This window comes from Dermochelys coriacea, chromosome 9 (genome assembly GCF_009764565.3).
Source record: "Dermochelys coriacea isolate rDerCor1 chromosome 9, rDerCor1.pri.v4, whole genome shotgun sequence".
NCBI classification, from domain to species: Eukaryota; Metazoa; Chordata; order Testudines; family Dermochelyidae; genus Dermochelys; species Dermochelys coriacea.
In genome coordinates, this window is record NC_050076.1 from 7,961,881 (window position 1) to 7,976,044 (window position 14,164).

Genomic DNA, 14,164 nt, shown 5'->3' on the forward strand with positions numbered 1-14,164 from the left:
TCTCTCCCCTCTGTTTGACTTTGAACAAATGTCTCTGATCATGGCACAAGCCTGAGCAGGGCTCATACGTAGTCTAATGAAAAGACTTGTGTAATAGCTGACATAGCTACTTTATTTCTCAACAGGATCCAAGTATGCATATAATATGCAGATATGAAATCAGCCCAATATGAAATTGAGATAATTGTTCAACCTTGTCCAGCAATACCACCATCTAAGATAGGAGCTGGAGAACAGTTTACCTGATTGAAACTCCTGCACTTCAGTTTTCTACTATCCAAGAGAGGCTCCCTTTTATTCAGAATTAAGTTACAAAGATGCATCTTAAACCTCAACGAAACAATGCTGAGAGTTACAAAGTGTATACAACACTATACCCTCCTGATATTGTGCGATTTTGAGGGGCAGAGGGTGGCAACAAAGCCCTTTTTCAAAAGTGTTTGCAAGCCAGCAACAAGATCCAGGCAGCTTAAAATCTCCCTGGATGTCTTGAGTATTTTTTTTAATAGTATAAAGATGGTTTTTAAAAAATGGGTTTTGCTTGTAATTGCATAACTAACTTGTTTTGAGCAGAGGATCTGGATTCTTTGTGCCAAGGAACAAATAATTCTGCTTTCTGTGTTCTGCATTCCACAGCCTGAATTCTCTGCGCTAAAGTGGCCCATTTCTTATTGTTGTGAGCCGCTCTCTCACCCAGGGGTTATAGGCACATACAATAGAGATTTAGGTAGAATGTTCCTATGTTGCCAGACTTTGTCCTAATCTTTCAGGGCTCTTCTGAGTGGATTTTTTTTTTTTTGTACTCTTGTCTCCGGGTCTATGCTTTACAAAAAGGAGGCTTCTCAAAATAACATACATTATCTCCTCCTCCAAGGGACAGCCATAGTGCAATACAGGTTTCAGAGTAGCAGCCGTGTTAGTGCAATACAGACTCTTACTTCTAAAGGGCAGATAATTATATATTTTATTAAAGAGTTAATTACAATGCTGAAGAGCAGACGAGACTTAATGCTTTCTCTGGCCTACTATCAGAAGTTAGTCAGGTGGAATGCAAAAAAATTTCTTGGAGGTCTTGACTGTCCTGTAAAATTAGCTACCCATTTTTAGGAGTGATGGAAGTGGTAGACTCATGTATTTTTAAGGCCAGGAGGGGCCATTATGATCATCTAACCTGACATCCTTCATAAAACAGGTCAGAGAATTTCACCCACTGGTTCCTGAAGCAAGCCTGTAACTTCTGGGTGAACAAGGGTATATCTTTAGAGATGCATCCAGTCTTGATTTAAAGACTTCAACACCAACCATTTTTACTACGATGTCATCACAGACTGCTCCGAACAGGTTTTCATGACGTGCTAAAAATACCTGTAGCCAGACTACGGAGGTGTTTACACCATGGGAAGCAGTGGTGCTCACTAACTGCTACAAAATTTTAGACCAGGTCTACAGTATAAACTTACATCACTCAGAGGGGGGTGAAAAATCCACATCTGTGAGCGATACAATTATACTGACCTAAGCCCCAGTGTAGACAGTGCTACATCAAGATCCGGGCTTCTCCCATTGACTTAGCTACCGCCTCTCGTGGAGGTGGATTAACTATGCCATCAGGAGAAGCTCTCCCATCAGCGTGGTAGCATCTTCCGGACTACTAACTGTCGACTGTAACCTATCATTTAAATCAGCTTCGGTACCAAATGACTGGAGGATAGCTAATGTGATGCCATTTTTTAAAAAGGGCTCCAGAGGTTATCCCGGCAATTACAGGTCAGTAAGCCTGACTTCAGTACCAGGAAACTGGTTGAAACTATAGTAAAGAACAAAATTGTCAGACACAAAAATGAACATAATTTGTTGGGGAAGAATCAGCATGGTTTTTGTAAAAGGAAATCATGCCTCACCAGTCTAGTAGAATTCTTTGAGGGGGTCAACAAGCATGTGGGACCAGGGGGATCCAGGGGAAAATCTAGTGTACTTAGATTTTCAGAAAGCCTTTGTCAAAGTCCCTCACCAAAGTAAGCTGTCAAGGGATAAGAGGGAAGGTCCTGTCATGGATTGGTAACCGGTTAAAAGATAGGAAACAAAGGGTAGGAATAAATGGTCAGTTTTCAGAATGGAGAGCAGTAAATAGTGGTGTCTCCCAGGGGTCTGTACTGGGCCCGGTCCTATTCAACATATTCATAAATGATCTCGAAAAAGGGGTAAACAGTGAGGTGGCAAAATTTACAGATGACACAAAACTACTCAAGATAGTTAAGTCCCAGGCAGACTGTGAAGAGCTACAAAAGGATCTCTCAAAACTGGGTGACTGGAGAACAAAATGGCAGATGAAATTCAGTGTTGATAAATGCAAAGTAATGCACATTGGAAAACATAATCCCAACTATACATATAAAACGATAAGGTCTAAATTAGCTGTTACCACTCTAGAAAGAGATCTTGGAGTCACTGTGGTTAGTTCTCTGAAAACATCCACTCAATGTGCAGCTGCAGTCAAAAAAGTGAACAGAATCATTAAGAAAGGGATAGATAATAAAACAGAAAATATATTTCTATAGTACGCCCACATCTTGAATACTGCATGCAGATGTGGTCGCCCCATCTCAAAAAAGATATATTGGACTTGGAGAAGGTTCAGAAAAGGGCAACAAAAATGATGAGGGGTATGGAACGGCTGCCATATGAGGAGAGATTAATAAGACTGGGACTTTTCAGCTTGGAAAAGAGACGACTAAGGGGGGATATGATAGAGGTCTATAAAACCATGACTGTGTGGGGAAAGTAAACAAGGAAGTGTTATTTACTCCTCATAAAACAAGAACTAGGGGTCACCCAATGAAATTAATAGGCACCAGGTTTAAAACAAACAAAAGGAAGTATTTTTTCACACAACGCACAGTCAACCTGTGGAACTCCTTGCTAGAGGATGTTGTGAAGGCCAAGAATATAACGGAGTTCAAAAAAGAACTAGATAAATTCATGGAGGATAGGTCCATCAATGGCTATGAGCCAGGATGGGCAGGGATGGTGTCCCTAGCCTCTTTGCCAAAAGCTGGGACTGGGCAATGGGATGGATCACTCAATGATTACCTGCTCTGTTCATTCCTTCTGGGGCACCTGGCATTGGCCACTGTCAGAATGCAGGATACTGGGCTAGATGGACCTTTGGTCTGACCCAAAATGGCCATTCTGATGTTCTTATGATGCACTACAGTGGCGCAGCTGTGCCAGTTCAGCATCGCTGCTGGAACTAGAGGTACTGCCACACCTGGCTTGAAGGAGTGTCCATCATATCCAGGGTTTCAGTTTGGTTCAATGCCTCTCAGCACCCCTGAACCCGTGGTTCATGTAGATTTAAGCCTACAGTCCGTTCAGCAATGATTCCTTTTGGAACTGGCTTGCTTAGCCTAGTCCCTTACTCCTAATTGCCTTGGCTCTGGGGTCTTTACTCCCATGCATTGAGTGAATCACACTTAACAAGACTTTTGCAAGCAATTAAGTCGGTGTTTATCAGCTGGGAATATTTAATCACTTATCCCATTTTTAAAAAGCAGCTGCAGTAATGAGTCTGTTAATGATACAAGCTGCAGGATTTGAACTATGGAGCTGGAGCAGCATTACAACTACAGAGTGCATACAGCCTAATTTCTCCATTGAACCTTACATGGCCTGTCAGCACCTACCTTATCACTGAGGAGCCTACCGCTAGAGAATACTTTGAAAACTCCATTGTGTTGTGCTGCAGCCTTACTAGCAGAAAAGAGTCTGCCTGGAGTTGGGAGTGCAGAAGGATGACCCGCCGAGTGCCAGCCACCCCCACCTGAGGGCACCCAGGAAAATCTTTAACATTAGCTCCCTCTATGGTCCCAGGGCATCGCCTTTTGGAAAGGCAGGAGCTGAAGTTGCACCATAGGGGATACTAACACATTGAGGGGGGAGCTGTTACAGCAGACCTCCACATGTCCAAGAGCATTACAACAAAAGGAGAGATAGTTATGCTACATCCTAGAATATCTTTGAGGCGTTAACACTGCATTAGGAGGGCAGTTACAGTGGATCCCTCATGCCTGGATGACAGTCTCCGATGAGAAGGGGCACATTAAACTAGACCATTGCACAGCTGGGACTGTTGGCAAGATGCCTGTGGAGTTGGACCATTCCTCTGCCATTCACTATTCTGCATGAAGGGCCGTTGTCTACAGAAAGAACTCCAGACCAAGGCATGTGGCAATTTCCCCAACGCTGAAGTGTTCCCCTCTTCCTGCCTCCTATAGCTGCTGCTTATTTGCCAACTTTTCCTGCTCTGTGCTTAGGTCTCCAGCTAAATATTAGATTGATCTCCAGCACTCCGGGTTGTGAAAAGTTGGAGACATAGCTAGGTCGACGGAAGAATTCTTTCATCAGCCTAGTTCCTGGCTCTCAGAGAGGTGGATGGACCGAAAACCCCCTTCCATCAACGTAGGAGGCATCTATACTACAGCGGCACAGGGGCACTGCCAGAGCTATGTAGTACCCTCAGGATCTATTCTTTAAGGTTTTTTGTTTGTTTGTTTTTTGGAAGGGGGTGGGGGGCTAAACTTAATTTCAGGCTAATAGATTCCAAGACAAGCGAGTGCAGCTCCCTGCCAGCAGCACTGCCTGAGTGACCCAGGCCCATTGGCAACAGTCACAAGACTTGTCGTTGTCTGGAAATGATCAAGTGGGGATTCCACCCTGGATTTCTGGGAACCCAAGGAAACTGGCCTGTTCCCTCCAAGGGGAACAGCTTATCCTCCCGACACACAGGATTCTAGCCCTGATGGTGGGTGATTTTTCAGAGTCTAGTCTGTGTTGAGCCCTTGGCAGTAGGATGCTTTCTCCTGGCTTCACTGTTTTGCCTACAGCACCCTCATGTGCGGGTACTAGACAGTGCAACAGAATCCCTCTCCAGTAGAGCTGGCTAACGCTCCCAGCAGCTCCCATACAACTTTGCTCGTCAATGAGACCATTTCTCAAAGGGATAACATTAGTCACATAGGTGAAAGGAGTTCCCGGGTCTCGGGTAGGAAGAAGCTTTCCTAACCAGCCACCAACTTGCACATGTTTGAGGAATCTACTGCTGGGAGGGAACCGTTTTCCCTGCAGCCCTCAGGGGCACTAATGGGGAAATCCAAGGAGATTGCAAGGAGTGTGGGGAAGCAAAGAAGGGAGTGGAGGAGCGATGAAGTGAGCTGTAGCTCATGAAAGCTTATGCTCTAATAAATTTGTTAGTCTCTAAGGTGCCACAAGTACTTCTTTTCTTTTTGCGAATACAGACTAACATGGCTGCTACTCTGAAACCTGAGATGGGGAGTGTTAGAACTAGGGGGTGCACATGATTGCGAGGGGTTGAGATCGTAAAGGGGTGGGGGGTGAGAAAGAAAGGGGATGGGGGGTCAAAGGGCAGCTTGGGAGACCCCGGGGTCCGTGCATGCATGTGGGGCTTTGTTTGTAGGAGAACCTGGAGTTGCAGTTAGGTGTCCCTTGGCAGGGGCTGGGGTTGGAGGGAAGCTGGGGTGGGGGAGAGAATTCCGGGGTGGAGAGAGGGGTTGGAGCCTACGGGGAGCCCTCAGAGCAGGTTAGATGAACGGTATGTGTGTGTTCAGGCAGTCCTGGAGCCCTGTTAGGAGTGGGGGCAGCTGGGGGGTGTCAGGAAGCCGGGACTGGAGGGAAGTATGTGTGTTCAGAAGTGGGGGCTGTCCTGGAGCTGTCTGTGGGGCAGCTGATGGGTGTAAGGGAGGGGTGTGTGTGTGTGTGTCTTGGGGGAGGTTGTCCTGGAGCCCTGAGGTTATAGAAGGGGACTGTAGGGAAGCTGGAGCTGGATGGAGCTCTGTGTATTTGGAGGGGCAGGGAGCTGGTGGATGTTGTAGAGGGCTGCTGGGAAGACTGGGTTGGGGGAGCTGTGTGTATTCAGGAGTGGGGGGCTGTCCCAGAGTCTGGGGGAGGGGAGGCGGGAAATCAAAATGTCTGGAGAAGCTCACGAACATGGGTGCCAACCTCAAGGCAGACTGTCAAGAAGCAGGACACAAACCCCAAATTGGTTGTGTGTTCTATAATTAAATTTCACCCACCAAGTAACAAGTGTGAACTGTGCAAGCACTAGAACAACCTTCCCATGGAGTCACACATAGTCCCCTTGGGCAGGCACTCTGGTCTATCTTGCCACCCAGGAAAGGCCGCCTTTGTGATTAGATGATCCCTTTTACCAAAACTCACAATAATATTCAGGTTACTTCTAATTGACCAGTCACTTACCCTAAATCAATTCCATCCCAGATCTCTCACCAAAGACAACACTGGTAGTCAATCCTGTAATAGTTATAAATCTTTAGTTAGATAAGAAAATAAATGAGTTATTTACAAGATTAAAGCAGGGGAACGTAACACACACAAATGAGTTAGTCTTAGGTTCCAAAAGGTGATGATAACAGCTAAATATGCAAGCTCTCTATGTTCTTTAGGGCTAACCCAAACTAAACAGCTTGGGGATCCCTTGCTTATGCTTAGAAATACTGTCCTTTCTGTATGCCAAGCAGCATAGGGATGATCATTTCTCTTTAACAGGGATTTTTATTCCCTTCCCCCAGCATTAGAGCTATGATAGGATGAGGTACCCTCTTCATGGGCGTGAGGGAAGCCATCAACAAAGTCTTTTGTTCACTGATGTTCCACTGTGGTTTGTCTGGAATCTATAGGCCTTCTTTTGTTGGGGAGGAGGTAAGGTAAATAATATTTAACACTAAATGCTTCTCCCCTGACTGTGGGTTTTACAGTTTTAGCAAACACTTAAATATTACCTTATAACAGGGTGAAGATGTTGCTAGTAAGATTAAGGGCTTGGCTACATTTACATTTTATAGCACTCTAACTTGCTGGCTCGGGAGGGTGGAAAATCACCCCAAGCGCAGCAAGTCTGAGCACTTTAAAGTGCTAGTGTAGACAGGCTCCCAGCGCTCAGAGCTAATCCCCTCCTGGAGGTGGATTACCAGGAGCGCTAGGAGAGCTCTCCCAGCGCTCCTGTGCAACCACACTTGCACTTCAAAGCACTGCGGCGGGAGCATTCTTATATCTTTTTTTAACAATGGTAATGCACAGACGAGCCAGACTCGTTTCCAGCTATGCATTTGTCAATGTTCAGTGGGGCCCAGGGGCCCTAGCAGGAGCTGGCACCCAGGGCCGGTGCAACGATATTTTGCGCCCTAGATGAAACTTCCACCTTGCGCCCCCGCATATATCAAAATCTACTACATTTTATTCTACCTTTAGAATATCCAATTATTGTTAATAATAAACATTATAAAATTAGAATGACAGGTTTCAGAGTAGCAGCTGTGTTAGTCTGTATCCGCAAAAAGAAAAGGAGTACTTGTGGCACCTTAGAGACTAACAAATTTATTTGAGCATAAGCTTTCGTGAGCTACAGCTCACTTCACTGAATGCATACGATGAAGTGAGCTGTAGCTCACGAAAGCTTATGCTCAAATAAATTTGTTAGTCTCTAAGGTGCCACAAGTACTCCTTTTCTTTTTGAAAATTAGAATGGCTGATACTCAGTCATACAACAACTGACAATATCAGTATGACAAATTTCAACAACCTACACACGCATATTCGCACATGATAAACATATACACTCAAATACTTAACATATGCACACAATTGACACAGAGTATTAGCGAAATGATGCAGCAGCAAGTGCCAGAGTCTTAGATCTGAAACAACTCAACAAAAATAATTAGCCTCTGTCGACAACCTCCGAAACCTAGTCAACTTAGCACTATAACCGGCCTGCCAGAACGGGTGACGGCCGCACGCAACGAGAAAAATGACGTCTTGGCCACTTTGTACCTTCGTGCAGCAGCAAGCTTGTGCCCGCCATGCAGAGCTGGCGTAGGCTATAGCTGAAACGTGCGAGAGAACGACCTTTCTCTTTTCTTTACTCATTCGTTTTCCATCAATAGTGTAAAAGAAAAAATTGGGGGCACCACTTTTTGGCGCCCCCAAAACTTGGCACCCTAGGTGGCTGCCTAGTTCACCTAGTGGTTACACCAGCCCTACTGGCACCTGGTCTGCCAGCATCACAGGGGAGCTGGTGGGTGTAGGAGAGAGCTGTAGGGAAGCTAGGGCTGGGGAGAAGTTGTGTATATTCAGGGGTAGGGGCTGTGCTGGACCCCTGTGGCGGGGGAGGGGGAAAGCTGGTGGGTGTAAGAGGGGGCTGTAGGGAAGCTGGGGCTGTATGTTCAAGGGAGCTCTGTGTGTTGGGGTGCTGTAGGGATGTGGGGGACTCTGTGTGCTGCAGGACTGCAAGGAAGCTGAGTCTGGGGGGGCTCTGTTCTGGGGGGAAGTAGGGAAGCTGGAGGCTCTGCATGTTGCAGGGAAACCAGGACTTGGGGTGGGGGGCTCTGCGTGCTGCGGGGCTGTAGAGAAGCTGGGATGGGGGGAGCTCTGTGTGCTCAGGGGGCTGTAAGGAAGTAGGGCTGGGGGGCTGTGTATTGTGGGGCTGGAGGGAAGCAGGGGTGACTCTGTGCTCAGGGAGGGTTGTAGGGAAGTGGGGCTGGGGGACTGTAGGGAAATGGGCCTCTGTATATTGGGGGGCTGTAGGGAAATGGGTTAGGGGCCTCTGAATATTGGGGGGCTGTAGGGAAGTGGGGTTGGGGGATCTGTGTGCTTGGGGGCTATAGGGAGGTGGGGGGGGCTCTGTGCTCTCGGGGGGCTGTAGGGAAGCGGGGTGGGGGTTCTGTGGTTTCGGGGGGCTGTAGGGAAGCGGGGGGCTGTGGTTTCAGGGGGCTATAGGGAAGCAGGGTGGGGGGCTCTGTGCTCTCGGGGGGATGTAGGGAAGTGGGGTGGGGGACTTTGTGGTTTTGGGGGGCTGTAGGGAAGCAGAGTGGGGGCTCTGTGCTCTCAGGGGCTCTGTGCTCTTGGGGGGGCTGTAGGGAAGCAGGGTGGAAGGCTCTGTGGTTTCAGGGGGCTGTAGGGAAGCAGGGTGGGGGGGCTCTGGTTTTGGGGGGCTCTAGCGAAGTGGGGTGAGGGGCTCTGTGGTTTCAGGGGGCTGTAGGGAAGCGGGGGGGCTCTGTGCTCTTGGGGGGCCGTAGGGAAGCAGGGTGGAGGGCTCTGTAGTTTTGGGGGGCTGTAGGGAAGCGGGGCGGGGGCTCTGTGCTCTCAGGGGGCATTAGGGAAGCGGGGCGGGGGGCTCTGGTTTTGGGGGGCTCTAGCGAAGTGGGGTGGGGGGCTCTGTGGTTTCAGGGGGCTGTAGGGAAGCGGGGCGGGGGGGCTCTCGGGGGGCTGTAGGGAAGCAGGGTGGAGGGCTCTGTAGTTTTGGGGGGCTGTAGGGAAGCGGGGCGGGGGCTCTGTGCTCTCAGGGGGCTGTAGGGAAGCGGGGCGGGGGGCTCTGGTTTTGGGGGGCTCTAGCGAAGTGGGGTGGGGGGCTCTGGTTTCAGGGGGCTGTAGGGAAGCGGGGCGGGGGGGCTCTCGGGGGGCTGTAGGGAAGCGGGGCGGGGGGCTCTGGTTTTGGGAGGCTCTAGCGAAGTGGGGTGGGGGGCTCTGTGGTTTCAGGGGGCTGTAGGGAAGCGGGGCGGGGGGGCTCTCGGGGGGCTGTAGGGAAGCGGGGCGGGGGGCTCTGGTTTTGGGGGCTCTAGCGAAGTGGGGTGGGGGGCTCTGTGGTTTCAGGGGGCTGTAGGGAAGCGGGGCGGGGGGGCTCTGGGCTCTCGGGGGGCTGTAGGGAAGCAGGGTGGAGGGCTCTGTAGTTTCGGGGGGCTGTAGGGAAGCGGGGCGGGGGCTCTGTGCTCTCAGGGGGCTGTAGGGAAGCGGGGCGGGGGGCTCTGGTTTTGGGGGGCTCTAGCGAAGTGGGGTGGGGGGCTCTGGTTTCAGGGGGCTGTAGGGAAGCGGGGCGGGGGCTCTGTGCTCTCGGGGGGCTGTAGGGAAGCGGGGCGGGGGGCTCTGGTTTGGGAGGCTCTAGCGAAGTGGGGTGGGGGGCTCTGTGGTTTCAGGGGGCTGTAGGGAAGCGGGGCGGGGGGGCTCTCGGGGGGCTGTAGGGAAGCGGGGCGGGGGGCTCTGGTTTTGGGGGCTCTAGCGAAGTGGGGTGGGGGGCTCTGTGGTTTCAGGGGGCTGTAGGGAAGCGGGGCGGGGGGGCTCTGGGCTCTCGGGGGGCTGTAGGGAAGCAGGGTGGAGGGCTCTGTAGTTTCGGGGGGCTGTAGGGAAGCGGGGCGGGGGCTCTGTGCTCTCAGGGGGCTGTAGGGAAGCGGGGCGGGGGGCTCTGGTTTTGGGGGGCTCTAGCGAAGTGGGGTGGGGGGCTCTGGTTTCAGGGGGCTGTAGGGAAGCGGGGCGGGGGGGCTCTCGGGGGGCTGTAGGGAAGCGGGGCGGGGGGCTCTGGTTTTGGGAGGCTCTAGCGAAGTGGGGTGGGGGGCTCTGTGGTTTCAGGGGGCTGTAGGGAAGCGGGGCGGGGGGGCTCTCGGGGGGCTGTAGGGAAGCGGGGCGGGGGGGCTCTGGTTTTGGGGGCTCTAGCGAAGTGGGGTGGGGGGCTCTGTGGTTTCAGGGGGCTGTAGGGAAGCGGGGCGGGGGGGCTCTGGGCTCTCGGGGGGCTGTAGGGAAGCAGGGTGGAGGGCTCTGTAGTTTCGGGGGGCTGTAGGGAAGCGGGGCGGGGGCTCTGTGCTCTCAGGGGGCTGTAGGGAAGCGGGGCGGGGGGCTCTGTGTGCTCAGGGAGGCGGGGAGCGGGGCTCGTCGCTGAGGCGAGGGCGCCGGGGAGCGGGAGCGGGGCGAGGCCGGGCCGCGCTCTCGCTGCCCAGCGGAGCCCCCCGGGCCTGGGGGCCGCGGGGGCGGAGCCGGAGCCGCCGGAGCTTGCGCTGTAGCCGGGCGGCGCTGGGACCCGGAGAACAAGGGCGAGGGGGGACCCACCCCGCGCGAGGCCGGGCCGCTGTGTTCGGGGGGCTCCGCGCCGGGGCCCGCGGGCCTGGTCGGGGCGCGGGCGGGGGGCGCCATGGCGGCCGCCGAGACGAAGATCATCTACCACCTGGACGAGCAGGAGACGCCCTACCTGGTGAAGCTGCCGATCCCGGCCGAGCGGGTCACCCTGGGCGACTTCAAGGGCCTCCTCAACCGGCCCAACTACAAGTTCTACTTCAAGTCTATGGACGATGACTTCGGGTGAGTGGGGTGGGCCCCCCCCCCCCATCCTGGCCCCCCGGGGTGTGCTGGGAGGGGCACCCCCCAATGTCCAAAGCTGGGTTGGAAGGTTGGGGGATTTGTACCTTTTTCCCCCCAAATCCTCTCTCATTTTGGGGCTCCCTAGTCTAGTTTTTCTGACACTCCCCCCCCCCCCCCAAAATCTGCATCTCTTCAAGGAACCACCAACCATGCAGGCACAGGCTTAATTTTCCTGTGGAGCCCCTGATCCTTTCCTCTCCCTGGGATATTCACATCCCTTCACCCCATTCTGTCATCTCCCTGCATCCCACTCTTTTCCAGCCTCTGGTGAAGATCCCATTTCAGGCTGAGGAGCTCTGCTCCTCCTCTCTTGCAGAGCACCTGCTTGGGAAGGGGTGGCAGGGCCTGTCTTGCTTGGATTTCCCCCCCCACAGGATTCACAGTTTACACTAGAACAGTTTACACTAGAACTTGTGAGGGGGCGACTGGGGGGTTGCAAGTAGCCTATAGCTTCATACTCCTCCTAGCTCCTTTCTACTACAACCAAAGACTGCCTCAGGCTGTGACCTTGTTCAGTCTCATAAATTAAACAGGGCTGGGCCTGGTTACTGCTTGGATGAGAGTCTTTCAGATAATTCTTTGTGCTGCCGAAAGCCATGTGTGGGAGTCTTTCTCCGCTGAGTCCGTTGTGACCTAAATGCCCCAGTCTGGTGTTAGGTCTGGAGATGACCGCTTTTAGTTTAGACTTAGAACCAATGTGGAGCCTATTCATGGTCCTGAAATGAGTTGGTATTACCTTTTGTCCAAATTCCAGTTGAGTGAAGTACATCTTTCTGCCCTACCTTCTCTCTGGAATTTCAGTTGTTTGCACTACATATTCTGTGCCTAAATTGTTGTATCCCGTGGTTGGGTACTGCCAAACTGCTGCTGCCTTCCCTTCAGAGGAGGCTGCATTTCAGTGGTGGGTGAAATGAATTCTCTATGCATATTGTTTGTAAATAAATGCTTTGGGATCCTTTGAAATGTTGATCTCAAAATGAATTGGAACTCTTGACTGCTCCACTGCCATATAGGTGGAAAAGTGTCTGTCTGCATTTGTCAACCAAGAGTAGTAATACCTCGCAATGTCTCAAGTTGTGGCCAGGGGGTCTGGTGGAAGCTGCAGGGACCTGTATTTGGCCTGGTCTTATTTCATAGCTTCACTGATGATCCAGAAGAGGAGGCATATGGCAGATTAGTGAAATTTGCAGATGAAGCAAAACAGGGAGGAGCTGCAGATACCAGTGAGGACAGAGAAATGATACAGAGAGACCCAGTGAGACTAGAAATGGGCGGCAAATAATAAAACAAGGATCAGCTTGGACAAATGCAGCTCATTCAGTGGGGGGAGGGGAATAACCCTAAACCTGGATCCTCTTGGGTGGAAGAAATCTGCGGTGTGGAAGTGAATGAGAGAGACCGAGGGGGTGGGCAGCAAATCAGACAGGAGTCTGCAGTGTGATACGGGGTAAAACGCTGGTCAGTGTGGTTTTGTTTTGGTGCCACGTACTTCTATGCCACTGAATAAATCATCTAATTGAGGCTGCAGACACAGAGGCCTCAAGTTCTGGAACAGGGAGGAGAGAGTCTCTCTCTGCCTGACTCTGGGGAGAACCCATCTGGAATGTTGCGTTTAGTTCTGGGTGCCTGCTCGTGCAGAGAAGTGCAAGGAGAACGATCTGAGGGCTGGAGGGAGACAGTAAGACTGATCCAGCTGTGGAATTGTCCCCGAGGAAGTGGCGGGGACCCTGTCACTTGAGATGTTTTGATAACTTCTAAATAGTATACAGGAGGGAATAACCTTCAACTGACCCACAGGGAGGTGGGCTGGCAGGAACCTACTGGGGTCTTGTATCTGCATCTTAGTAAGATGCATGGGGAGGAGAGAACGTAATGATTTGTAGAAGGGCATGGACGCTTGCAGTGCCCTGTGAATGACTGAAAAGAATTGCTGTGTGATTGAGATAGAAAGGGGTGGTATTCATGTGCACTTATTACTCTTTGCCAGACAATCTGCCCCTTTTCCCCAGGTTGCCCCTTCCCCCAGCACCTGCAAGGAGGAACATGGCTTGTGTGGAGTGAGTCTCCTATGCCAGCCTGGTTCTGACAGTGGGAGAACTTCTAGAAACTACTTCTTTATGAGGCAGAGGGAATGTTGGAGCCTGAAAGGTTCAGTGGCAGCTGGTAAGATAGAAAGGGGAAGCCTCCAGCTGGGGTGGGCCTTGGCCCCAGCTCTAAGGAGACAAAACTCCTAGGGAATGAGGGTGAGTTCTCTGCAAGCTGTCTGTCGGGGATGGATGCATTTCACCCTCCCCAGATTTCAGAGTAGCAGCCGTGTTAGTCTGTATTCGCAAAAAGAAAAGCAGTACTTGTGGCACCTTAGAGACTAACAAATTTATTAGAGCATAAGCTTTCGTGAGCTGCATCCGATGAAGTGAGCTGTAGCTCACGAAAGCTTATGCTCTAATAAATTTGTTAGTCTCTAAGGTGCCACAAGTACTACCCTCCCCAGAGTCAGCCAGATTTACCTGCTAATACAGGCCTAACAATTTCCCCTTTCCTCCTCTGCCCTTAGCTCAGGCCTGGTCAATTCCATCTTTTCCGCCTTTCTCCAGGCAGGACAGCTCTGGCATGGCTTTCCCTTGGGAGCTCCCTTCAGCTCTCCACATCCCAAAGCAGCAGTGCAACCACTCCCTTAGGCCATGTCTTCTCTGTGAGCACTAGGGCAGCACAGCTATGGCACTTTAGTGTGTTAGGGTAGACACTTGCTACGGCGCTGGAAGGCGCTTTTCTGTCACTGTAGATAATCCACCTTTCTGAGCAACAGTAAGTGGGTTGATAGAAGAATTCTTCCATTGATCTGGTCATGTCTACTCTGGGGGTTAGGTCAGCACAGCTACAGTGCTCCGGGGTGTGAACTTTTAGCTATGCCAGCCTAACATTTAACTGTAGACCATGCCTTAGTGTG

The 14,164-nt window shown here is 51.4% G+C and overlaps 1 protein-coding gene across 5 annotated transcripts in view; it reads left to right on the forward strand.

The window, feature by feature from the left end:
* The first annotated feature begins 3,597 nt into the window (after positions 1 to 3,597).
* Positions 3,598 to 14,164, forward strand: part of DVL3 (dishevelled segment polarity protein 3) — a 52,186-nt gene continuing 41,619 nt past the window's right edge. The window contains exon 1 of one of the 5 annotated variants that reach the window (XM_043492460.1): positions 3,598 to 4,534. Coding sequence is in view for 4 of the 5 variants with exons in the window: in XM_038417484.2 (XP_038273412.1) it covers positions 10,991 to 11,157 (167 nt within the window). In the remaining variant the exon portion in view is untranslated. Of the gene's footprint in view, positions 4,535 to 10,879; positions 11,158 to 14,164 lie in introns of those variants that run through there. The other 4 variants (XM_038417484.2, XM_038417485.2, XM_038417487.2 and 1 more) reach the window with 4 other exon arrangements.